The 27882-nt window shown below is 34.5% G+C and overlaps 1 protein-coding gene across 2 annotated transcripts in view; it reads left to right on the top strand.

The window, feature by feature from the left end:
* Window positions 1–27882, top strand: part of LOC138709164 (calcium/calmodulin-dependent protein kinase type IV-like) — a 581667-nt gene that overhangs the window by 489888 nt on the left and 63897 nt on the right. For both annotated transcript variants that reach the window (XM_069839721.1, XM_069839720.1), the window contains one exon: window positions 16621–16776. In XM_069839721.1, the coding sequence (XP_069695822.1) occupies window positions 16621–16776 (156 nt within the window). The remainder of the gene's footprint in view (window positions 1–16620; window positions 16777–27882) is intronic.

Here is a 27882-nt window from a genome sequence, read left to right as displayed (position 1 = left end):
AAGATCTATTAGAAAATACGAAGAAAAATAAATTAGAAACGAACTTCAGATTTGTCCTTTTCATTTAGAATCCAATTCTAAAGTCTAAACTGAAAAGAATAGCCCTACATTCAACGGATAGATTCAGACCATTATAAGAATATTCATTGTAATAAGTCTAACGGTCACAGATGCAATACCAAGATCAACACGATGGCAGGACCAGAAATAAAGGTGGAAACGGAAATAACCGTAGGCGGAATTATGGAGAGGATTGGTGGGGGGGGGGCCACTGCCCCCAAACTTTTCTGAACTCTTTTTTTTTTTTTTGTATTAACTTAACGTTAGAAAATATTGAATGCAAAATACTTTTCTTGCTTTTGTTTATGATTAAGTTTCTGTGCTTAAATTGATGAATTAATGTCTTCAGATCATGTGTCTGGACTGAAATGTTTATTTTAAATTTCTGAACGTATAAGAATTTCTACACCTCGTTTGAGGAATGGAAGCACTGTAATCTTTCTTTTGTAACAGCCTGTACTCCTGTGTTAGAAGTCTGCAGCGGCCATCTACTGAATTAGTGAAAAAAACACCATAGTCCCATGTTAAAGGAGTGAAAATGTTCAGTAGTTTTCATAAAACAACCATAGTCCAAAGATTTTTTGTGAAAACAGCCATTTTCCAGGAAGATGGTAGCATTTACAAATAATATCCCATTCATAGACAAAAAGCAAGAAAAGTCTTTTGAATTCAATATTTTGTAATGTTAATAGAAAAAAGAGTTCAGGCAAATTTGTGGGGAGCAGTGCTCCCACATACCCTCCCATACATAACTCTGCCTATGGTTATGCCCTATTATAATTTGTAGTAGACCTACAGTTGAAGCTCTATACAACCCGGTCCGAAACATCGTGGATATGGATGTAACACTATAAGAAACATGCACCCCAACAATACTTTTATTAAATGATCATATTCCGATATACTGTACCATGGTCAAGCTATAACAGGGGAGTAAGTAAATGATATCTCCGTAACCTCTTTATATCGGGATTCTATGGTTTTGCTTTGCCCCCCCCCCCTCCCAAGGAAACAATTCTCTCTCCGCCTGTGGAAATAACGTAAAAAGTGTAATTCCGGACTCGATCATCATTATCATCATTATCGCGAAACTTCTTGAAACATGACCTTTAAAACATTGCATGTAATCACAAGTCATGGATGCAAGGCTACGCGTGACGCCAGGTTTTTCTCCCAATTTCATTATTAATGCAGTTCTGTTTTTTTTCCAGACTATATTGATAATGTAAGTGTAGAATTTCTGTGTCATACTCCACGAAGTCATTCTCCTAATGCAAGCTTTGTTTCCCGAGGCACGCCCATAATTAATTTACGAGCACGTTTCGTGATACGCTTTTAAAAGGAAACGCCATATCCGCAGCAAGTGTTATTTCAACCGATAGCAGAATAGCAATTCCGTGAGGACGACATTTCAGTGTATTCTCTTTAAGCGGTATACACAGCTTTAATAACTACTGCAACCAGCTCGAGATTAAAAAAACAACCATAGTCCAAAAACATAAATTTTCAGGAGAAACAAAAATCTATCTGGCATGAGTGTTGTTGACACTTCAAATATGAAATTCATCAAGTCATTTCTTAAGGTGTTGTAGAAATTTGGAAAAACTGAAGTACGAGTACATTTATAACTTAAATTGTCTCATAGAAATATATATGTAAATGTAGGTAACTGTGGATAATGGTTGTTTTACGAAAAAATACTCTGTTCTGGGTGAAGTTTTATTTTTTATTTTACTTGGTTATTTAACGACGCTGTATCAACTATGAGGTTATTTATTTTCCATTGTGATTTGTGATAGCGAGATGATATTTGGCGAGATGAGGTCAAGGATTCGCCACAGATTACCTGACATTTGCCTTATGGTTGGAGAAAACCTCGGAAAACCCAAACTAGGTAATCACACCAAGCGGGAATCGAACTCGCACCCGAACGCAACTCCGAATCGGCAGGCAAGCGCCTTAGCCGACCGAGCGACGCCGGTGGCTTTGTGGATGAAGTGTACCTCTGCTTTAATATTCTAATTCTTTATTATAGCCTGTTTCTTTTCCTTTCATTGCTTAAGTTTCTTTCACGGGGTTACTTCCGCACCTAAACATGACTCCATAGCTAATATAATAATTCACGTGCCAAAGTATTTTTGACTGAGGTGGCTTTTGCCGTGTACGTAAGAAGCAGTACCGTCATTTCCCATAACTATGGTCCTGGAACACAACTATGGTCCACGATACAGCTATTCAAAGAACGTTGTAGAAGTAACACAGACCGTTCGTAGATAGCTGCAGTGACTTGACTTCAAACTACAGTACAGCAAAAATATAGATAAACGAGGTACTGCGTCATGGAGTAAAAAATTTGAATGGACCATAGTTGTGTTCCAGACCATTCTTATGAGAAATGACGGTACTGCCAATCTATTACAGTTTAAAATTGTATTAATAAATGTTTCAAGATGATATGACTGGGAATTAGTAAATGTTACAATCGTCCTGACTGGACAATGACTGTTTTCACAAAAAAAAAAAAAGTCTTTGGACTATGATTGTTTTATGAAAACCACTGAAAATTTCCACTCTTATAACATACAGTAGACTTATGGTGTTTTTTTTTCTCCCAAACAACTAATTCAGTAGATCTCCGCTAAAATACGCAAATCATAAGCTTAATATAAGCTTGACGGTAGTATATTATACACACTATTTAAAGGGTGTAATTGATATTTTGTTATTTGAAGTGTTGTATCAGTGGAGAAGTGTGTTGTGTCAGTGAAGTGTGTTGTGCCAGTGAAGTGTGTTGTGTCAGTGAAGTGTGTTGTGTCAGTGAAGTGTGTTTCTATCAGTGAAGTTCTATAGTTTATAGTGGCAGTGCAAAGTATTTGAACAGTGAAATGTTTTTGAAGTGTTAGTGAAATCAAGATAGAATCAATGAAATGTGACGTAGTTCCAGTGTAGTGAGTGAGTTGTCAGCGAAATGAGTGTAGTGCTGAAAGATACTTGTGCAGGTATAAACATATCATACTCGTGGGTTTTAGTTCGAACTTATGGTTAAGAGACAAATTAATTTTACTTTAAATGTTATATTACGTGATCGTGCTTCATTTAATTTAGGATGCTCCTTGTTATTATGATTGTTAGTATTATTACTATTATTATTATTATTATTATTATTATTATTATTATTATTATTATTATTACTATTAGTATAGTATTAATTATTATTGTTAGTATTATTATTAATTGTATTTTTATTAATTGTGTTTATTATTAATTGTCATTATTGAGTGTCATTAGTTACCACCGCCACCGGGTATTTACCCATTTGCAGTGTGAATAAATACATACACACATAAAAAATTTGCATTTTATGGACTATAGTTCTTTTAAAAAAAAATACTTCAATTGTAAAAACTGTGATGAGTCCGAGAATGGAAGTTTTGGCAGATCCGGTTTTGGAACAGATTCACGCTGGTCACGTCCATTTCCCTGCTTTAAGCAAGTAGCTCCCCCATTTACCATCGCCTTGTCACGACTCAATAAATTGACATAAAAATACTGCCACATCAAATGTACACTTCTATTCCTAGGACCAGTCTGCTCGTTTATTGCGGTCGTCCTCATTTTCTACTGTTTCCAGCTTTATCATCTTTTCTAGCATCTTTGGAGTAATTACACTTTGCTCTCATGTTAATGTTTTCAGCCTTCCTGATCTTGCATCATCGTCTATAGGGGAGATCGGGCAAGTTCGGCATTAGGGGCAACTTCGTCATAGCATTTGTTTCGAAAACCTGAGCAAATTGGGGCTTGTTTAGAGGGTAATGTATTGAGAAAAAATGGCTGCTTGCTGTGAATAAAGCTTGTGTGGTATGTAGCGATATTTGCAGTTCTGACAGGTAAATATATTTGTTTAACTCATGGCTTATTGTAATTATGATATTGAATGTCTTAAAGAACCCGTAACGATAACATTGCGATTTTAGTGAGTGGCACCATTATTTAGAACGACTAAGTTTGTATCAAACTATGAGCTTGGCAAGCTGGTTGGAAGCGCATAGTAAGGGTACTAATTAATAATTTTTTTCTTGCCTATCGGGGCAACTTCGGCAGTAAGCTGCCGATCTTGCCCCATGGAAAAGAGGAAGAAGATAGGGGTTTCTGTATTGTTTGTTAACTGTATAAAATAAGTAATGGTAACATTTAAAGTAATTTAAAGCAATTATTCGAGGGTCACTCCAAAAGTAATGCACAATATTTAAAAATTACTTTTTTATCCTACAGCTAAACTATTTTCACAGAAGATAGATACATCCTTTAGGAACAAAATGTCACTTTTCCACATAATCCCTGTCCCTTTCAACTGCCTTACTTCACATTGGAACAAGGGCCTGTATATCTGCACGATAAAAGTCTGGACCACCACGTTTGAGCCACTCTTTAGCAGCGTGCACGAGGGAGTCGTCATCTTCAACACTCGTTTCGCAAAGGGATCCCTTCAGTTACCAAAGAGATGGTAATCGTATAATCGTATGGCACCAGATCAGGACTGTAAGGCGGCTATTTCAGTGTTGCCCATCCAAGTTTTCTGATCTGGTCTGTGATCTTGTGACTCACATGTGGTCGTGCGGTGTCGTGCGTCCCGATGTGGCCGAACACGACTCAGTCGTGCTTGAAGTTATTTGACAGTTGCCGCATATACGTCAGAATTAATGGTGGTTCCGTGTGGCACGATGAGAACAAGCAAGAGCTCTTCTGAATCGTAAAACGCAGTAGCCATAAATTTTTCTGCTGAAGGCGCAGTTTTGAATTTATTTTTCTTTGGTGAATTTACATGATGCTACATTATTGTCTGCTTCTCTGGTTCAAAATTGTGGAGCCATGTTTCATCTCCTGTCACAATTCTTGCAAGAAAGTCATCTCCACCACTCATGCTTGTCCAAAAGTTCGCTGAACCCTGTTTTTCGGGGTTTCTTTGTAGGCTTCCGTCAACATTCTCGGAACCCACCTGGCACAAACCTTTCAATATTCTGCACACAATTGCTTCTACTATTCCATCTTAGAGTGACAATTCTTTCACTGTGACGCGTTTGTCAGCCACAACATTGTTGTCAACGCGCTGCACATTGTCAGGACTTCGTGCAGTGCAGGGTCTGCCGCTGCGAGGAGTGTCCTGAATATTGGCGTGTCCTATTTCACCAGATAATCTGCTTGCCCACATTACTGCGATCAACAGCTGCATCTCCATACACCTTTTTCAACCTTTTGTGAATGTTTTCCACAGCACAGGAACTCGATAACAGCACGTTGCATCTGAAGAATGTCAAGTACAGAAACCATCTTGAAGAAGTGCTATCATGACGTCACTCATGAGAACGACTTAAATTAAATATGAATACAAGCGGGAAGATTGTATCTATGACCTGCATAAATTGCAAAGGTGTAAAATAAAAAATAAATTTTAAAAAATGTTGTGCATTACTTTTTGGAGTGACCCTCGTACATTTTAGTTGCCTATTTATGACCAGTTAAATGGTTTTGAATTACAAGTGAAAACTGAAAACAAATATGACCAGGACGCACTCAAGAAAGCTCTATGTGAGCATAAATAAGAGACGATAAGCCTGTGATCTGCAAAAAAATTATGGAGTTACATGAACTACACTTCAGTATTCGCTGAAAGTAGGTCTTTCAGCACCAGGTGTATAAAATAAAGTAAGGTTTAAAAGAGTGTTTGCTTCAGATATGGCTGAAAATTTGAAGCAGCATGCAATCAATATGCAGAAAATCTTTTTCGGAAAGTGGAATTTCAAAGATTAGACTTCTAAATCGCAGAATCCAATGATATAGAGCATCCTTTCAACACAAACAAGATGATGGCTGGATCTGCCTGACTTGAGGCTTTCATGAAGTCAGAAAATTGTCTGAACAAAGATTACCCACACATATGATGGGTATATGAACATGTATAGATATGAAAAATATATTTTTACACTTCGTTTGTGATATGTTCAGATGTTAAATTCAGTCCTATGAGAGTTTGTTATGTTGTAAATGAAATCTGAACTCGGAAATAAGCTTTTTTTGTTGAGGATGCAAATACTGACGAATTTGCCCCAGAGTGTGGGGCAACTTCGGCAAATGTAGCATCTTTAATTTATTTTTGTGTTTAATTCAATGCTTCACATTTTTGTAAATTCTAATCCATATACATAATATAAATATATCAACTGTATTTGTCATTAAAATTTTAAAACATAAATTGGATTTTTATTGTACTTATGTGAGTGTTTAGCTTAATGTGCCGAATTTGCCCCGATCTCCCCTACGATACGACTATCACGAAATCAATTAGCCTAACGAGAAATTGTACTAAGTTCCACTGTAAACTCACCACAAACTCCGTTCAAAGCATTGTGGAGTTCTGTGAGATTTTTTCCACGTAAAGATTCGATCTTAATATACGATCTCTGATCCGCAATCGTCACAGTATCCGAGACGCGTAGCCTTTAGGCTCCATTTCTACCTCTCGTTGCCTAAACACAGAGTATGCTATAGGTGAAATGAATACACATGCTTCTCCCTAAAGCAGCGGTAACGAAACTGGGTATCGTGATTATATCTTGTAATCAAAGACATTCATACTGGTAAGGGGAGTTTCCTGTACATTGCTCTCTGTCTCGCCCACGTACTGAAGGTAAGCAGTGTCGGTACCATGTCGCTCTACAAACCCTCTCTCTCTAGCAGGAACAGAAGGTTTTGTACAGAGTGAGAAGAGGAATTTATTCGCTGTTCTGTCAGAGAAAATGTAATATGTTGCGTTGATCAACGGTTCAATTAGTAGTAGTATATAGAAGCGACATTACAGGGCATTACGCTGAATACACAAGCATAACAGGTATTATTATTATTATTATTATTATTATTATTATTATTATTATTATTATTATTATATGGTATGGCCTGGAGGATTGTCAACATATTTACAGCTCAGATTCTCTGATATTATAATGCCAATATGTCGATTTTCATTTGTGTAATTTTCTCTATATTGGTTAGTAAAAACTTCAAAACTTATTAAGAAGAATATATAATGAATTTTCGACGTGTAATTTTCTGAGCACAGCTTATTGATTATTAAAAGCTATAAACCTTAAGAAGGTTTGATGATATTATTACCATTAAAATTGAAATATTATTATAGTTAATGTTGTGGTTTGAGTGTTACTAATGAATATACATTAATGCTATTATTGATGATATGAAAGTGAAACCTTCAGGGGTTAAGTAAGTAGACGTAGAGAATATCTTAAATTAGATATTAATTTCTATAATTTTCCGAATACATACATACATACATACATACATACATACATACATACATACATACATACATACATACATACATACATACATACATACATACATACATACATACATACATACATACATACATACATACATACATACATACATACATACAGTCCGAGTGAGTAGAGTCTCGTTAATCCGAACTAACTGGGATCAAGACTATTCAGATTACAAGATTTTCCGATTAACCGAAATATTTCATACTAGCTGTACCCGTGCGCTCCGCTGCACTTATTAGAAATAAATATAAAGTAATTACATAATTAAAATAGAATATTGGGTCCAGGGAACATTCGTGTTTGATAGAAGAATAAATCGTTTAATATGCTACTTAATTTAATTTGTGTTTAAATAATTAAAATGCTATCATTTTGGTCCAGAGACCACTAATTTGGTGCAAATATAATTCGTTTAACATTTTTCTAAATTAGTCTTGAATGCATCCTTTAATAAATCACTCCAAATTAATAGAGTTGATTGTGTACGAAGATCATTTTTATGTTAACCTTACTGCGCATCTTTTTTTTAAGTTTATTTTATTCACGCCTTAATATCTGTAGTCATGTTGCGTGTTTAGAATGTGTGGGTATATCAACAGGTCGTTTTTACTCTTGTTTAGTTCCTGTTTCTATTGTGTGTTGTAGATGGCTTGTGTTCATGTAATTGATTATAGACTTTGATTAATGTTTTTAGTATTGGTAATTGAGGCGGTGATGAATAATGGCATGTATCTTTACAATCCGGCATTTGCCTTTATAACTAAAGGAAATCATGAAAAACCTCAGTCAGATTGGTCGGCCACGGGGTTTGAACCCGGGACCCCCGAATGCGTGTCTCAAATGCTACCGCCTGAGCCAACTCGCTCGGTTGTATATCATTGTTTATGCAAATAAAAAAAATGAGGTACCCTACATAAATATCATTTTAAGAAACACAGGAAACGAATATGGGTAAATTATGAGCGCAGGAACGCCATTTCATGACACCTTTTAAAATAACTCAGCTCCAGTGATCTCTATGGTAAAATGAGTGTATAAAATTAGAGTATTTTATGTGGACCAAATAAAGTTGCAATAATCAAGTTATACAATATTTCGCACAATATCAAGTTTTCTGTGCGTACAGATTTCTTTTCATCTTACCTCAGTCCTCATTTGTAGCATTACATCCATCTAGAGAAACTACAAATTTCAAATAGTGAAGGTTAATTAGCTTCTGAGATTACTTCATACAAACACACAAAATATTCTCTGTATATTAATATTGATAAACGTCAAGGCCGCCTTAAATAGGCGGAGTCATTTGTTTTGATTTCATTGTAGCCATCGTCGTCGTTCCTGCAATAACTCCTATGTCATAATCGATTTTCAGATTTTTGCTCTATTAAATAACTTAAATAGTGATGCAGCAAATAATACAATCTACTATATATAACTTAATTATATTTCTTTCTTTCGAAAATATAAGAATTCACCATCTCCTATGCACTACTGCCATAGAATGAATAAATTTGTTTTTCTTCCGACTAGAAATTTAATATTTTGCACATAGAAGTTACGGAACAACGACACTATAATTTGAGGCGGCGGTGGAAATGTATTGTTATTTTAAAACTCTTGTATATCCTTAAATATCAGTCCTATCAAAATTTTTCCTGGGATAAAACTTATCGGAAATCATTGTAAAAGAAACTTTTGTTATGTAACATTTTTCACAAAAATCAATAATAAGCGAGATATTTCGGTTTATTTAATTCAGGCCCCCTTATAACCCCCCTTTTAAATAAAGTATTTGGAATGCCATATAGCCTAAAATCTACGTTACAACGAACTTAATTTATGTTACAATTTTCATCGAAATCCGTTCAGCCATTACCGCGTGAAAAGGTAACAAACATCCAGACAGACAGACATACAAACAAAATTTTCAAAAAAGTGATTTTCGGTTTCAGGGTGGTTAATTATATATGTTAGGACTAATTATTTTTGGAAAATCGAAAATTACCAGAAAAATTTCGGCTACAGATTTATTATTAGTATAGATAATAATGCAATGCATGGTATTCACGAGCGCTGAGAGACGGTGGTGGGAGTACCCTGTTGCTATTTTTGAAACCACAACCAACAGGTTCACTTCATTACGACAACAGAAAATTACTGATTTTATAAACATGACAAGATGTGTAAATTATGTACAGAAAACACTAATTGTTGTACAAGTACCCTTAAATTTGCTATTTTCATAATTTTTAAAGTAAAAGATATTGAGTGAATTTATACATTTTATCTTTTCGCTACTTGTACTATTACAATAAATTTGGTTTTTCTTAAAATAATTTTGTTCGGATTAACCAGATTTTCGGATTAGCGTAGTTCAGATTAAGGAGAATCTACTGTATTACTTAAAGCTACAAAACTTACTTAAGATGGCAATATTTTAATTAAAAATGAAATACGTTTCTAGTTATTAATCAAGTGTTGTGGTTTTTTTTTTTTTTTTCAAATATTTAATGGCTGTGCGATGGAGATATTTATTGTGTGATTCTATATTTTTCCTAGATACATAGTAATGCAGTACTGTAGAAGAGGCATTAGTAATCGAGTCATGCTTCCTAATTTAGCTGCGTCTTTAAACCACATCATGATTCATTTCATATGCCTTTGGTTTAATCGATCAGATATTTGTGATCGCTGCCAAGCATATCATTTTGCTGTAGGAAGAATAGTGGTCATTTCACTTCTTGCTGCCACGATGAGTTAGTTTATTTCCTGTAACCAGCAACGAACGAAACACTGAAACAGCTCCCTGATACTGATTTAAGAGACTGCAGACAACATTTATAGTCCAGCTGTTTCTCACTTCTTTTAAGCTCCCTGCTTTGCGGCAGATATCTCAAGGGCCCAACGCTCGATTGAAAGCACACAGACTATTTCATAAAAAATGTACAGGTTGATAAGACTGTGAAGTGGATAACGCAATACCAATGAAAATTAAATCAGCTGCAGTTGAAAGCTTTAGGGCAGCGGTGACCAAAATTCAAACGGTAGTCATTACACGCGAGAGACAGTCTATGACAGCGTTGTCAGACACAGCCTAAACCAGTGGCCGGCAGATGCTGCAGTTGTGACGTAAGAGCCAGTCAGATCGCAAGAGCTTGGGAGAGCGAGCAGTTGAGTCTGTCTACAGTATGTCACCCAATTACAGACACGAATAAGTATGTACAAATATTAGAAGAACTGAGTCAGGAATTTGATTGCAGATTTCAAGAGTTTGCAAATCTTCAATCTGATATTTCCATATTTGCGACAACATTTTCAGTGAATATTGACATTGTTCCATCATCATTGCAACTGGAAGTCATTGATTTGCAAAATGATATTGAAATGAAAGACCGCTTTGAAAACAAAAAGGATCTATCTACATTTTATAGAAGATTTCCCCAGGCAAGATTCCCTCGATTGCATAGATTTGCTGCTAGATGTTGAGCATATTCGGATCTACGTATGTATGTGAACAGTTCTTTTCTTGTATGAAGATCTGCAAACCACAACATAGAAACCACCTGTCTGATCTGAACTTGAAACCTATTCTTCGCTTGTGTGTTAGCCAGATTATGACTCCAAATATTACAAAATTAGTGCGCGAAAAAACAGGAAAAAAATCTCAACAAAGCGTTTAGCTTGGGCACAGTAGTTACACAAAGTGATGGTGTGTTTCAAAAGTTGAAATACAGTATACTTTGCATACTACTCACCAAGATAGGGCCTATGTAGTTTAATCTGTATATTATGTAGAGAAATGTGTGTTAAAAACACTTGAACTGTTTTCAAGTTTTCGAGTAGACAAAGTGTTTCAGTACTGCTTAAAGTATTTATTTATATGCTTGTATGTTTATAGCAGTTTCGGAATTTCATTTATATATGAAATCGCTTCTGCAAGTGGCTGTATTATGAGTTTAATGTTATTGTAAGTACATTAAATTTGATTACAAACCAAAATATTTTGTTACATTGATTTATGAAGGTTGTACAGTTTTGTTTTCGTACAAATATATTGTAATTGTGCTGTTCCCATATTATCTCAGAAGAATGGATCGCGCTCTGTCAGTGCATAGACGCCGCACCACCACTGTTCAGATGAACCTTCTCTCCACGCTGTGCTCAGTATGCAGAGATTGCCGAGCAAAGAGCAAGGCGGCTACGTCGTATGACGTCACAGAGCACGGAACATGCCGGTCACTGGCCTAAACGGAGCGGAGCGCTCCACTTTAACTCGTTGCGAACTCCGGTGCATCCACAGACATAAGCGAGTTCTCGCTCCGACTGGACGTCTCTAGCACCACAACCGGTTTCGGAGCTTACAACTCTGACACTACTGGTCTATGAAGTAAAGAGACGAGGGAAAGGTACATGGCATGAAAACTACAACCAGTGGTGGTTCGTGCACTAACATTGAGTTCTTCATCAACCCGCTAATAAAAATCGTATATATACAGTATATATATATATATATATATATATATATATATATATATATATATATGCTTAAGGTGGAAGCGTATTATCTAATGAAATTTATAAGCTTGTACTTGCTATTTGGGAAAAGGAAATTGTACCAGAACAATGGAAGAAGTCTATAATCGTACCTATCTTTAAGAAGGGGGACAAGTCTAACTGTAGTAACTTTCGAGGAATATCACTTTTGTTGACGTCGTACAAAACTTTGTCCAATATTCTTTTGAGAAGATTAACTCCATATGTAGATGAAATTATTAGGTATCATCAGTGTGGTTTTAGGCGTAATAGATCAACTATTGACCAGATATTTTATATTCGACAGATAATGGAGAAAAAATAGGAGTATAAGGGTACAGTAAATCAGTTATTCATAGATTTCAAAAAGGCACATGACTCGGTTAAGAGAGAAGTTTCATATGATATTCTTATTAAATTTGGTATTACCAAGAAACTAGTTCGATTAATTGAAATGTGTCTCAGTGAAACGTACAGCAGAGTCCGTATAGATCAGTTTCTGTCAGATGCGTTTCCAATTCACTGTGGCTAAAGCAAGGAGATGCACTATCACCTTTACTTTTTAACTTTGCTCTAGAGTATTCCATTAGGAAAGCCCAGGATAACAGAGAGGGTTTGGAATTGAGCGGGTTACATCAGCTGCTTGTCTATGCGGATGACGTGAATATGTTAGGAGAAAATCCACAAACGATTAGGGAAAACACGGGAATTTTACTTGAAGCAAATAAAGAGATAGGTTTGGAAGCAAATCCCGAAAAGACAAAGTATATGATTATGTCTCGTGCCAATAATATTGTACGAAATAAAAAATATAAAAAATTTGAAATTTATCTTTTGAAGAGGTGGAGAAGTTCAAATATCTTGGAGCAACAGTAACAAATATAAATGATAGTCGGGAGGAAATTAAACACAGAATAAATATGGGAAATGCGTGTTATTATTTGGTTGAGAAGCTTTTGTCATCCAGTCTGCTGTCAAACAAATCTGAAAGTTAGAATTATAAAACAGTTATATTACCGGTTGTTCTTTATGGTTGTGAAACTTGGACTCTCACTTTGAGAGAAGAACATAGGTTAAGGGTGTTTGAGAATAAGGCACTTAGGAAAATATTTGGGGCTAAGAGGGATGAAGTTACAGGAGAATGGAGAAAGTTACACAACACAGAACTGCACGCATTGTATTCTTCACCTGACATAATTAGGAACATTAAATCCAGATGTTTGAGATGGGCAGGGTATGTAGCACGTATGGGCGAATCCAGAAAAGCGTATAGAGTGTTAGTTGGGAGGCCGGAGGGAAAAGGACCTTTAGGGAGGCCGAGGCGTAGATGGAAAGATAATATTAAAATGGATTTGAGGGAGGTGGGATATGATGATAGAGAATTGATTAATCTTGCTCAGGATAGGGACCAATGGCGGGCTTATGTGAGGGTGGCAATAAACCTCCGGGTTCCTTAAAAGCCAATAAGTAAGTAAGTATATTATTGGCTCTTGATGACAGTAGTGACATTACTGATACAGCAAAGCAAGAAACACACACACAGATATATATATATATATATTATTGGCTCTTGATGACAGTAGTGACATTACGGATACAGCAAAGCAAGAAATATATATATATATATATATATATATATATATATATATATATATATTTTACTATTCCTCATGAACACAATCAGAAATCTCTTCAATTATCTTCTGTATATTTAGTCGAGAAAGCGCAATTAATTAACAACTTTCATTGGACAAATTATTTCAGCCACCTTGATCATTACGCTTTTAAAAAAACTTTCCGCCGTTGGAAGGCTTAAGAGAACGAGCTATTTCGTTCACCACCAGATAGCTGGCTTTCTCTTAATGACGATGATTTATGGCTGATTTCAGTTCTTGGAGTTTAATAGCTTGTTTCATTACTACACCAGCACGTAATATTCAGTAATTTTCTATATTATTATTATTATTATTATTATTATTATTATTATTATTATTATCATTATTATTAGACTATTATTATTAATATTATTATTATTATTATTATTACTGCTGCTACTGGTAATGCTATCAGTATTGTTATTAGTATTACCATTATTATTATTATTATTATTATTATTATTATTATTAAGTCAATAACTAATAAATAACTGATAATAGCACCGTTCTGCATTTCAGAACTTATTTTCTGTTGTTTTCAATCTGATATGCGATTCTAGACGGATTTTTTTGTGCTGAATTCGAAAATAATCTCCATTTTTCCCTATCACGTCAGGTTTTCAGACAATTCATGAATAACTAGAAATGAAATTATAGCTTTGTGAAACGTCATAAAAATTATTTTCAACAAGAAGTTTGTGAGAAAAACTAAGCCACAATTTGCTATTTGTCACTAATTAATCATTAATTAATATTAATTAATAAGTATAAGCACTTTCGTAACCTTACCTCAATATTGCACTTCAATTTTTGTCCTTCTTGACCTCCTTGCATGCTGTGCAGAGCAGTCCCTTTTTAACATCCAGCAATAGTCCGCAATGTTTCCATTATGAAGCAAAACACGTTTAAGACTTTTCTGAGAAGAATCTATGAAGAACCTCCACTCTTTGGAATTGTAGTTTATGTTATACTATTTTAAGACGGCAAGGATATTTTGAAAATACACTCAATTTTCTTCTTCAGCAAAAAAGGGGACAAGTTCCTAATGACGATGCCAGTACCATGAAAAATATGTACCTTCAGCCAATAGTTTCTTTTTTTTTAACCTAGAACCTAGTAGTTCTGCTGATTCTTTAGGCAAATTTAAATCCCTCACTAAATCATTAAGCTCACTTTGATTAAAACATCTATCGTCACCAGTATTGCCTGGTTCATAAGTATGATCCACTGGAGATTCAGTTTCAGTGCTTCTGGATCCAGATGGCAGTGTATCTGATTCAGGGGGTAGCGGAACGGGAATATCAGGACCATGAGGTATTGGCCGAATGGCAGAGGGAATGTTAGGATATAGAACATCTTTCTTGTTTTTAGCAGTACATTCAGCTACCTTAACTGTACAAATATAACAATTGTCTCCATGATTTGTAGATTCCCTCCAAATCATAGGGATACTAAAGGGCAATGACTTCCTTTTTCCATTTTTCCAACTCCTCAACTCTTTAACACAACTACGACATACTTTATGGGGGCACCAGGATTTGTCCTGGTCTCCTAACTTAATGCCAAAATATTGAAAGTAAGTATTCTTTACAAAAATTGTTATATTCTGTCTCTGTTTTACTAACGTATATGACCCATATATATAGCAAAACAAATTTGGATCATTTACAGAACCATGTTTCGACATTTCAATGAAACAACACTATTATGTTGTACTCTCGCAGAAAAATGAGAACTTGCACACTTCACTTTTACACGACAATCAACAACACAAAACTGAACCTCTAATTTTAAAACAACTTTTAAAAGGGGATAGGTTTATTATCTCAGTAAGGAAATCTGTAGCATCATAAGCTGGATTGCACTTCCATTACAGAGACCCTATGTCATTTCTCTAATTCATTGTTAGTTTTAATAGCAAACTCCAAGAGTACATATTTCCTTCATAATTTTTATGACCTGAGACACTAAACATTTCAACTTCCTGTTTGTAGATAACGTTGGGTGCAGACATAAAAATCTCCAAGAATAAACAACGGATGTCTTAACATCGGTTCATTTTAAGGGGAAATTTCTATTTTGTACATCCCCTAAGGACGGATACAGTCAGTAGATTTTAATAAACATCAAATACAAACATAATAAAATATATTATGATACATTTTAAGTAATAAAGTTTAAATTATAAGCTGACGTGCCTTTTTAACAAACGACAATCACACTGAAATATTACTATATTACGAAAAATATTGAAAACATAAAATTTTGAATTGTAAGAAATTCTGACGTGGTACGCGAAAACGGATTTCATTTTTGCAATCAATGTGAAATTGTGATTCAGAAACGGTCATTTATTTCAAAACAACAAAATCCATGCAGAACGGTGTAGTCATCAAAAGATTATAAAAAAATTAAAATGGAGATATAGCGTAGTCTAGTAAATATTTTATCCTTTAAGGGAAGATGTAGGCCTATATATTCAGGCACGTATATAAAAATTATGGTAACACTTGCTGATAAATAATAATAATAATAATAATAATAATAATAATAATAATAATAATAATAATAACTCATTATAGTCATAAATAAAGTAAATCTATAAAGAAATTGTGGTAATGTGATAAATAACAAACTGAATTTATAAAAATAAAAAATAAAAAAGTAATATGAAAATGGAAGTAGAATAGTATAAATAAAAGTAGACAAAGATAGGTCATACTTATTCCAAGTCTATTTATTTGCTGCGAAATAACAGCTGTAGGCCTATTTGATAGCCGCAAACCAAGAAATGGCAGCCAAATGTAAACAAAATATTCTCGCAGGTTTGTAACTTGGAAACGCTGTATTTGTCAGAGGGTTTCTCAATTCACATGCTTTCATAGATCCTAGTACAGGACTGTATGTTTGCTCTCACCCCCAGCCTCTTTGTCCCCAGCTCTCTATCGATTAACACATTTCAATTAATCCCGATGTAAACAAGCTCGACTGAGCGTGTGTGTACTCTTCTGCAGATCCAGCTCCGGGAGGTGTTTGAGACACGGACGGAGATCCAGCTGATCCTGGAGCTCGTAACTGGAGGAGAACTGTTCGAACGCATTGTGGAGAGGGGCCAGTACAGCGAGCATGACGCTGCGGAAGCTGTGCGTCAGATACTCAGCGCCTTGCAGGTAGGCATTCCACATTACGCAGCTGAAAATTTGGTTGCTGACACTGGCAACCTTCACCAAGAGCTCTTCAAAGATAAATTTAAACATTGGCAAATTAATGCTAATGCATATATATTTTTTTATTTCTGTTTTTTGTTTGCTTATATGGATCTGAAAATTCTGTAATGGAAGATAAATGAACTAGGCTTGAAATGAAGTTAAATAAGAAGGATTACAGAATACAAACGTATTGACCACACGGTCCGTAAGCCAGAGACAAACTAGAATACAATCTACAACAAACAAAACAGAAAGAACAAATCGAAAACAGAAAAATTAAAAAATGAGAAGGGGAACATCCGTTCCCAAGTTACCTTCGAATAACGTTTTGTATCATAATTTGTTTATACAGGGTGTTAAAGAAAAGTATCCAATAATTTAGGACGTGATAGTGTGCATCAAAACAAGAAAATAATGTCTAATAAACATGGGTTCTACAACACATACTTTCTGAGATCTGAACACTTGTTCATAGAAGGTACTCAGTGTGACGTCCATTCATGGCAATGCATTTCTCGGCCCTACAATATAGCAGACTACCAGATAATCATACCGTAATTGACACCCCTGGCATGGAATAATGATACGTCGCAAGAAATACTGAAAACAAAAGTCTGGTTGCGGATATGAGCAGGGTTCGGCAGAGATGGTGTTATGAATTTTCGTAATCGACATGTGTGGGCTGATGAAAATCCCCATGCAATTGAAGAAATAAGGCATCAGCACCGATTCTCAATCAACTTATGGGCAGGCATTCTTGGTGATAGATTAATAGGGCCGTAAGTGCTGCCACAGCAATTATCTGGGGGTCGTTATCAGGACTTTTTTATTTACGTATTAAAACAAATTTCAAAGAATGCGTGATTCCTTACGGCGAGGGGCAGAGGAATGCATTGCCATGAATGGACGTCACATTGAGCACCTCCTATGAACAAGTGTTCAGATCTCAGAAAGTATGTGTTGTAGGATCCATGTTTATTCGACATTATTTTCTTGTTTTGATGCATACTAGCACCCCCTAAAATATTGGATACTTTTTATGTTTTGAGTTTTTATTAAACGTTACAGTAAAATATAAACATTTTATCAGCGTTTTCTACACGCCTTCTTCTATTCTATAAGCACATGTACTCTATATGGTTACGTCGAGCCTGCATGAAGTCTTAAATGTAGACGGCGTCGCACCGGAGTACGTAATAATCTTTTTTGCACGATCGTGTTTTTGCTGTATTTACAGCTATTGTTGTTAGACCTTGAAAATTATAATTCCCACACAGAAACTTGTTGCTAGGGATACTTTTCTTCATAACATAAAACTATATTGAAATAGAACCACTACAGTGCACTTATTGTTACTTAGTTACAATTACAGTGAAGTTTTGCGAAGGCTTTGGAATAATATTGCTCTAAATTTGCAATGAAAAATATATTCTATTTGCAATTTTAAAAATACGTTCGTGTGAAAAATGTACAATAGACGTTTGTGAAGTGCATTACAAAATCTCGGAAATTGAAAAACTCGTTTTTTCTTTTTTTTTTCCCTCGATTTTGTGAAAAGCACTTTCCAACCTTGTATCGTAATATACTATTTCTTCACTATGACAAAGTTTTATTAACAAATTGTCCCAAAACTCTTAAACCGTAAAAGCTAGCTAAAATCTCAATACAGGTTTCAAAAACGCAACTTTTATTTACGTATTTCACTCTCGATATTGCAGATCTAACTCTTGCACCTACTTACTTTGGAATCACAAGTGATTTAAGAAGGGGAGTGAGCGAAAATTGATGCATGTTTTCAGTAATTCTGTAACATGGATAAAATAATAATTTTAAAATAAAATAAATTACAATAATTAAGTTAGAAAGCTCTTTGTTTAGTCTTTAATTTACATATAGGTTTATATAATACGTATATTCTTTTCCTTATAAACTGACGCTTTTCAATTACGAAGTTTCAAACGCGTATGACACTGAGTGTACCTTCCCTATTGCGTCTACTTGTACGACGGAAAACAAATAAAAAAGAAGTTCTATTTCAACTCTTCTCTTTCTCAGAGTACGAGAACTAGGTCACTGTTCCGCCCCAACTTTAAGAATTAAGGTTGAAGTCATTTATCCAACGTGGTTTCATTCTACCAGGATCCGTTTTCTCGAGGGATTCTAGAGTGGGAGTTATTCGGCAGCCTGTTGTCATCAATCTATACAACCGTTTTCAGAGAGTGAAAGAGCACGATTTGCAAGGCCTTAGAGTCGGAAAGGTGAACTTACTGGTTCTCTTTTATACATTTAAAATGTAAGATATAATTCAAAATATATGCGGAATAAAAATGCACACTCATCATTAATCGAAGATTAACTTATCAAGAGTGTGTTTCTCGGTGGTTTTGTCGTATTTTTCCGATTATAAATGTGAAATATGTTCCATACTCAGTTAAATGTAATAAAAATATATCACCTCCGTATTTGGTATTTATTAAAGTAAAATTAATATATTGAATTATGGAAAGACCAATCAATTATAAATTAACCAATGAATTCTCACCATTATAATTAAAAAACATTCGTCCCTATTAAGAAACCTAATTTATTTAATATAATTGCTATTAATGAATATTTTATTCGTATTTTTAATAATTCCTATTTTCAATACGATAGTATTTCTTTAGATTTTTACAGCCAGCCTTTGTATTTAGAAAATTATCTTTCCATGGAAACTGATAGTGGGACATAGTTCACTCTAGAATATATAATTTCACTTCTTCAGAAAGATCACATCTCATTTTACATTTTTCAACAGCATTTCCAATAGAGAACATTCGAAGATCTTTACTAACACGTCCAGAATTCGTCCTCAAATTTTTCTCAATCCTTCCCAAAGTATTTTTTTCTTTATACTTACTTGACAGCAGCAAACATGTCCTTAAGACTTGTACTTTCTAGTTTTGTAATGCAAGAAAATAAGAATGAAAAATCATTCGTTGCACACAATATTTCGTTTTAAATTCTCTATTTTCAAAGTTATTTTCCATGAGTGATATGGAATATTTGGCCAAATTTGACCAAATTTAAATTCAATTAGTACAATTCTGTGACAAAAGTGTGTCACATTATATTCGAATCAGTACAGTGGAAGTAGAGCTGTTTCGTTTGGACAGACAGACGAAGCGAATATCATGGATATTTTTATATCTATGGCGAAACGCGCGGGCACACATAGGCTACACACACATACATGGAACAACTACAATCTATCCCCCCAACTGTACTAACAACAACAAAACAGCAGCCATTCACACTGAAAGCAAAGTGACGCTCACCTCACTGAAAAACAATTTTATACATAGCCCAATAATAGAAGAAATTCGAAGAAAGATTCGCCAACTTAAGGATTTCAACTGGACAATTCACTTTGGATGGGTAAAGAAACACATTGGTATAGAAGGCAATGAATTGGCAGACAGACTTGCCAAAGAAGCACATGAAGATAGTGAACTACCTATAATCTATAACACGAAACCTATAACTATAACATCAGTCACCAACAACAGAACAACGATGAAATCAAAACCCCCATATCACTAGAGTTCACAGCAGTTGCCACAGGGCATGGGAAACAAAAGCTTACCTCCATAGTTTTAAACTAGCAAACGATCCGTTGTGCCCCTGCAGTCTAGGAGAGCAAACTACACACCATCTCATCCACGAATGCAAAATACTAGCAAGACAACGGAAAATGTTGAACGATCAGAATATATCTATCTAGTGGAGGGAATTGGTCAACCACCTACAGTAACCTCATAGCGAAATATACAAATACTTTCTCAAGATTCATTAAATCGATAAACTTTGACAAATTGCAGTAATACTACGAGTCAGATCAGATGCAAATGTAACAAATAGGAAGACACACTTCTAGAAAATTAAACTTGAAAAATTTACTATTACTTGCAATTATCAAATTAATTAATTAATTTATTTATTTATTTATTATTTTGCTAATAATTGTAACATAAAATATAATATACAGTATACAGAAAAACTTTAGCTCGCCCCTGAAAGAGTACAACTCGTTCTCAGGGGCGGATTCCTGAATTGAAATTAATAATTATACAACACAATTTGTCTTATGTCTACTGTGCAATTATAGTATATAAATTTAAATTTACAATTTTTCAATTTTTATAAAATCCATACATAACTTTTTAAATTTAATACTAGAACTATTAGAATTGACAAGATTAGGATATTTAAATATAAATTTGTTATATATTCTTAGGCCTAAATTACTACTATGATTAAATACTGTAACAGTGTTGCATTTTGGTTCAAACAATCTTAAAGAATTCATACCTTTTGTTTCATAACTATGAGAATACAATTCAAAATTATTTCGATTTTTATGCATGAATTTTATTAATACAATATAATAAATTTGTCTTACGTTAAGTACATTAAAGTCTAAAAACAATTTTGAGATGGAAAATCAATAGGTTTATGAAGACATATTTTAATTATTTTCTTCTGTAATAAATAAAGTGGATTAATTGAATTTACACAAGTAAGGTCAAATTCAACAGTGTTCATAAATGAGATATTAAACATACAAAGAAATAATTTATTACAGTTGCATGAACACTTTTTGATAATACAATTAAAATTAATATAATCAGTTAAAAACCAGACATGTTTCGGAGGAATGCTCCTCCATCTTCAGTGGCAATACCACGACGCTAGTTCAGAAGTTCAATCGCGTGTCGTGGCTTAAAGGAGACTTACTACGATGAGGGACGGGACAGAGGAGCATTCCTCCGAAACATGTCAAGTTTTTAACTGATTATATTAATTTTAATTTCATTATCAAAAAGTGTTCATACTGTAATAAATTATTTCTTTGTATATTTAAAGTGGATTAAAATTGGATTTAAATGAGCTACCCCATCCTATAATTCCATACATAATTACCGATTGAAATAAAGTTAAATACTGTATATTGTGCGTAATAAACTTATTGACAAGGAATTCCTCAATAAAACAAAATAATATACTATTTTACGTAATTTATTACAAAGTTGGATATTGCAAATATCTTATATTTTTACTTGAAGTCTGCAGAACTAGCGTGTTAATGTAAAAGAAAAAGACTCAAAATCACACTTGTATATAAGTATTGTATGGTATATGTATATATCAAATGCTAACTAATGTAAACCTGTTACAGTTTTACCTTTACTTTAAGAAATTAGATATTAAAAAAGTAACATTTAACTTATATTCGTAAATACGAGAAAGAATTAAAAAATTAGGTACTATCAACATGAAATAAATCGATTACTTCCATATTGGAAAGTGAATAAACCTTAACCACTTCTGGTAAGTTAGAATAGCCTATACAACTAAAACATGTAGTATTACTTTGTATTGAGACATGTTGTGGAGGAAAAATAATACATACATACATGCATGCATGCATACATACATACATACATACATACATACACGCATACGTACACACACGAACACACACGTACATACATACACACATACGAACACACACACGTACATACATACGTACGTACGTACATACTACATACATACATACATACATACATACATACATACATACATACATACATACATACATACATACATACATACATACATACATTACAAGCCACCGGCGTGGCTCAGTCGGTTAAGACGCTTGCCTGCCGGTCTGAAGTTACGCTCGGGCGCGGGTTCGATCCCCGCTTGGGCTGATTACCTGGTTGGGTTTTTTCCAAGGTTTTCCCTAACCGTAAGGTGAATACCAGGTAATCTATGGCGAATCCTCGGCCTCATCTCGCCAAATACCATCTCGCTATCACCAATCTCATCGACGCTAAATAACCTCGTAGTTGATACATCGTCGTTAAATAATCAACTCCAACTCTACATACATACATACATACATACATACATACATACATACATACATACATACATACATACATACATAGTATACGCACGTAATACAATTCACTGAACTTTGGAAAACGTGATATCTTGAAATCTTGAGGGAAATAGGTATACGGATTTTAGCGCCAGTATCAATTTACCACATCGCTTGTTATCTGTGCGATGATGCGTCGGATGATCCACTGGCAAGACAAGCCAAGGCAATTACAGGATACATAAGGTCAGTATCGAAATAAATCTTGTTAGAGAAAGACACGCTGTGATTTCCACAGCGCGTGCAATAAATTACGTCTCAGAAAACTGGTAATCGTAGTCTTTTTCACTCTTCGATCTCTCCAAGTGATCTAAAAATGCCGCAATTGGACATTACGGATTTGTGACAGGTTATAACTTACAACTAAGTAAAGAACTACGTACAAGCTTGGGCAATAAACATACAGTAGGTACATTATATGCAATAGTTTCCTGATCTTAAACGTCCTGTGTGAATAATCGGAAGCAAGAGTCTTTTCTAAATTGGTGATACATTTTAAACAACTGGATCTATTGAGGCACAAAGGCGCTTAACATCTTACATTCGTATAAACAATAACACAGAATAAAATATATATACAATTATTTAAATAAAACGAAATATATTCACAGAAATTATGAATGAGGTAAATAAAAATAAATTATTAGAAATACTGAAGAAAAAATTACATACTATTGAAATTATAGAAGAGGATAACTAAAATAAATAAACAAATAAAACGAAATAGAGAATAATATACAGAGTGAGTCAAAAGTCTGGAACCATATAAATATCTTCCATATTCTTTATTTTCGATTACTATAGGTGTTACCAGTATTTGTAAGACCAAATGCTCTACCAGTGACAGGATGAAGAGAAAATTGAGAATGTGGAACATTTAAGAACCGTATCATTGAAACCTGTGCTAAAGTCACCCCGGAAATGCTACAAAATGTTCTATCCACATTCTCAATTTTCTCTTCATATAGCCTATCAAGCTTTTTATGTAACCCCAAAAGAAAAAATTAAGGGGCGTTAAATCTGGAAACCTAGCCGGTCATTCTACTGGTCCACGCCGACCAATCCAATGTCCAGAGAACTGTTCATTTAGTCTTCTGCAACGTTTCTGTGACTTAATCTACCAGAATTAAGAATGATATCAATTTTTTCCTCTTTCGATAATGCCATCACGAAAATCAAGAAATTTGATACAGGAAAGCTTCAAATAATCACAACAATGCATTGAAACTGCCACAGGTTAAACAGTAAAGCAGGAAAAATTAATTACCAGAATTGCATAAAAACACCTTTTTCAAAGTCTCCTTAATACTGTACCATGTTACAAAATATCTGTAGATGCAGTAACTAATGTTTGTGCCATTATGACAGTTATCTTTAAATAACTTGAAAACGATTAGAGATATCTCAAAACAGATTGCACCATTGTCTTTCTCAGAAAATTTCACATGATTCTGAGTATCTACATGACCCCTTTCCATTTAAAATTTCAAAATTGAATTCAAAATGGCGGCTTTTGAGATTGCTGAGGGCTAGAATCGAATGTGTCACTGGTAGAGCATTTGACCTTACAAATACTGGTAACACCTATAGTAATCGAAAATTAAGCATATGGAAAATATTTATATTGTTCCAGACTTTTGATTCATTCTCTAATATCTCATATAGACTAAAAGATGCAAAATACATAAAAAAAAGATTGTACCGAGTTCTTTGAGCTGTATTCATGCATTTCACAGTTTCGTCTTAGATACTAAGTTAATATGTGTCACAATATGCCCCAAGTACTATGGGAGTTGCAGGCTTGCTTTCAGGCATTTCATTCTAAGACGGCGTTAGAACCGAAGTTAAAAAAAGTTTACTCCTTGTGTGTACACATTATACAAGATAAATGCTGAGGTCGCCACTAGAATTTGAACTTAGCTGTTGGACGATATCTCTCCCTTTTAGTATTCCGCTTTTAAACTGCAACTGGCCATTGATAACCCTGGACGTGAGTTAACAAGAGCGTAGTCGCTAACAGTCAAATTGTCAAAATGGGATAAAATTCTGAATAGGATTTTCTTGCGAGGCGTCCATTAAGGCCGGCAGCATACTGCATCGGACATTGTCTCAGACAGGACCTCGGACCATCCGATACCGGACAACACTTTAGGGCTGTCTCGAACAGAATTGCGTCACGACGTACGAGCTTTCGCTCCAGCCTATTTTTAACTATAACTGGAATGAAGTTGCCTTATTCTAAGTATATGTGACGTCACAGCGCAGGTACAGTACGTTCGAATACAAAATAGTTACGCATCTTCTGTCCTCTTCCTCTAGAAAGTCAAAACCGGGACACATTTATAGTGAGCAGTCTTAACGATCACTTTTCGTACCAGTCGTATTATTTAAATAACTACATCTTTGTGGCTGATTGAAGATTCATTGCAGAGATAAAATTCCTTAGATAAGACGCTCAAGCATGTAATATTGCAGGGCATAGTTGAGAATATTTGAACTATTCTAGCTGTGAAGCAATGTACGAATACCATGGAATGTTAATAAGTACAATACAATACTAATATTTCCACTGTCAATATAGACAAAATTACATAAAAACTGTGTAAAATAAACGTAAAAGTGACAAAAACAGTACACTGTAAGGCACTGCAATACCAAAAGGCACAGAAAGTGTGTTGAACGTAATCCAAAAGAACCAGTACTATCAAAATCTGAAAATTGTGAAAATATTAACTCGACGTTTAGCATGTATTTGTGTAGCCTACCATGTTGTTCAATGCCAACTTCGCAATTAATAAATTATGCCTATATAAGCGACGTTTTAAAGAATGTCTAGAAAAGTATATAGAAAATTAGTGGGCTTTTAGTGATGAGCGACATCCAACATCCTAATGAAACACGAAAAAATATAAGACAATAAGAATATCTTGTACATAGGCCCTAATGCACCAATAACAGCATGTGCTATTGAAAGAATTTTTTGCAATATAAAATAATTTAAAGTGACATCCGCATATGTTCAAGTTCCGTAAGTTCGAATGCAGTTCATTGCAAAGATCACGACGAAAATGAACATCACGGCTCAAGCATGTGTTTACTAGTATAGCTTCAGAATGTCGGGAGTTGACTGTACTCCACGAACACGCAGCGACGACCTGTTTGTTTATATCTTCATCCGTTGCATTACCTGTGTTCGGTGTACTATATACCCAATGTGTCTTTAACTTCAGTCTTTAGGTAGCTGGAATACGGAGTCTATTTATTGGAATAAAAGAGGGAATCGAGAGTGCCCAAAGAAAAGCCCTTTACAACGTCAGATTTTTCCACCACAAATTCTTTCATAGTTGAGCTGGCGGTCGAAACCGGGACACTTGAATGGAAGACGCGCCTCAAAGTTCAGTTATTACATTTCCAGTATAAGATAAGCAGCATAACATCAGTCTGCAGGGATTCACGCAGTTGTGCTTCGAGTGCCACTCTTGTGGGAAGCAAGGGACAAGCTAGATTGCCCACTACACCCTGCGCGTCTTCTTTTATGATGGATGGCAGAGGTCGGATCAATCACTCTCGCGCTGTTTTCTCTTAAAATTAAAGTTGACAGAAGTAATCCATAACGCCCCATATTTGAGGTTTTTTAACTTGTTAACTGCTTTTTCAATACAGGAATTCGACCTGTTAAATACATTCCAGATATTTCATTTTTCTTCATAACGAACAGGATTTTATACCGAAATTGTATAGATTTTTCTTCTAATTACCCGACGGACAATACACGTACAGTAAGTGTAAAGATAGTTCCTGCAAAACGTTTGAGTAACTTATCATGTATTATGGTATATATTGAGAACAAATACGTAACACCAATATTACATTAACTGTCTGCACGAGATTTTATTAAAAAAAAATATAAAGATCACAAAAAATAAAAAGTTACATAATCTAGTATTCCAATACTTGGTATCATACACCTTATGTCACACATCCATAGTTTATTTTAAACAAATCAGCACTTGGTATAAACTTTTGGTTATACAGCGTGATTCACGAGGAGTTACCGTCACTTACGGAGCATATCCCGAAGACATTTAGAGCAAAAAATGTCCTGTTCTCAATATTTTCAGAGTTACACTAATTTGAAGTTAAAAAAATACATTTTGTTTAGTTTTAGAGGTAAAAGAATATTACAATTAGAGAATTAACTATTTAGAAGTATTTCTTTAATAGGCTAGTATTCTGAAGCTAAAACTATGTTGTTAATTCCATAGTTCAGCTATGGGGACTATCAGCAAAGTAGGGAGGGAACGTTCCTACTCACCCCACATTCGTCTGATTGACAGGCGAGGGGTAACGCAGTTGTTTTGCTAAGTCAAGTGCAGTGGTGGATTCGACACACCTTGCGCATCAGTAATTTCTCCGCTCTTATTTCTTGTTTCAAAACCTTTACAGTATTTTGTTTTTGTTTATAGGAAGTACACATATCATACAATAATTATGACGGCCACCTACTGTCATTAGGCAAATTATATATTTTTCAATTGTATAACTATTCCTTTATCATGTGCACAAAAAATTCTTGAACTGCCTTGTGATCGACATAATAAAGTATTTCTTTTTTAAAAACAATAAAGAAAAAAGCAAAGCTCCATTGTCATTTAACTGCACAATATATTAAAAGATACAATGCTCAACATAATAAATTGTTTCTTTTTAAAACCAATAAAGTAACTAAGCTCCATTGTCATTTAACTTCAAAACATATTAAACACAAACAAAATAAATTGTTTCTTTTTATAAATACTAAAGAAAGTAAAACTAAGCTCCACTGTCATTTAACTTTAAAACACATTAAACAAAATATATGAGATATGAATGAAACGAAATACTACTGTAGGCCTATACTGCTGGTTTTCATTTTTTTGTTGTTGATTGCCCTCGCATTTTCTTGTTATTAATTAAAAAGAATATATTTGGCTCTAAAATAGAACAACTCAACCGTAATACTGAAACTAAATGCATGTCTGTGATCCTAGACCTGGAAATCCTTTTGGTCATATTCATTTTGAAAAGAAAAACAGCTC

This window comes from Periplaneta americana, chromosome 11 (assembly GCF_040183065.1).
Source record: "Periplaneta americana isolate PAMFEO1 chromosome 11, P.americana_PAMFEO1_priV1, whole genome shotgun sequence".
Classification (NCBI taxonomy): Eukaryota; Metazoa; Arthropoda; class Insecta; order Blattodea; family Blattidae; genus Periplaneta; species Periplaneta americana.
This window is presented reverse-complemented; position numbering and strand designations above follow the sequence as displayed.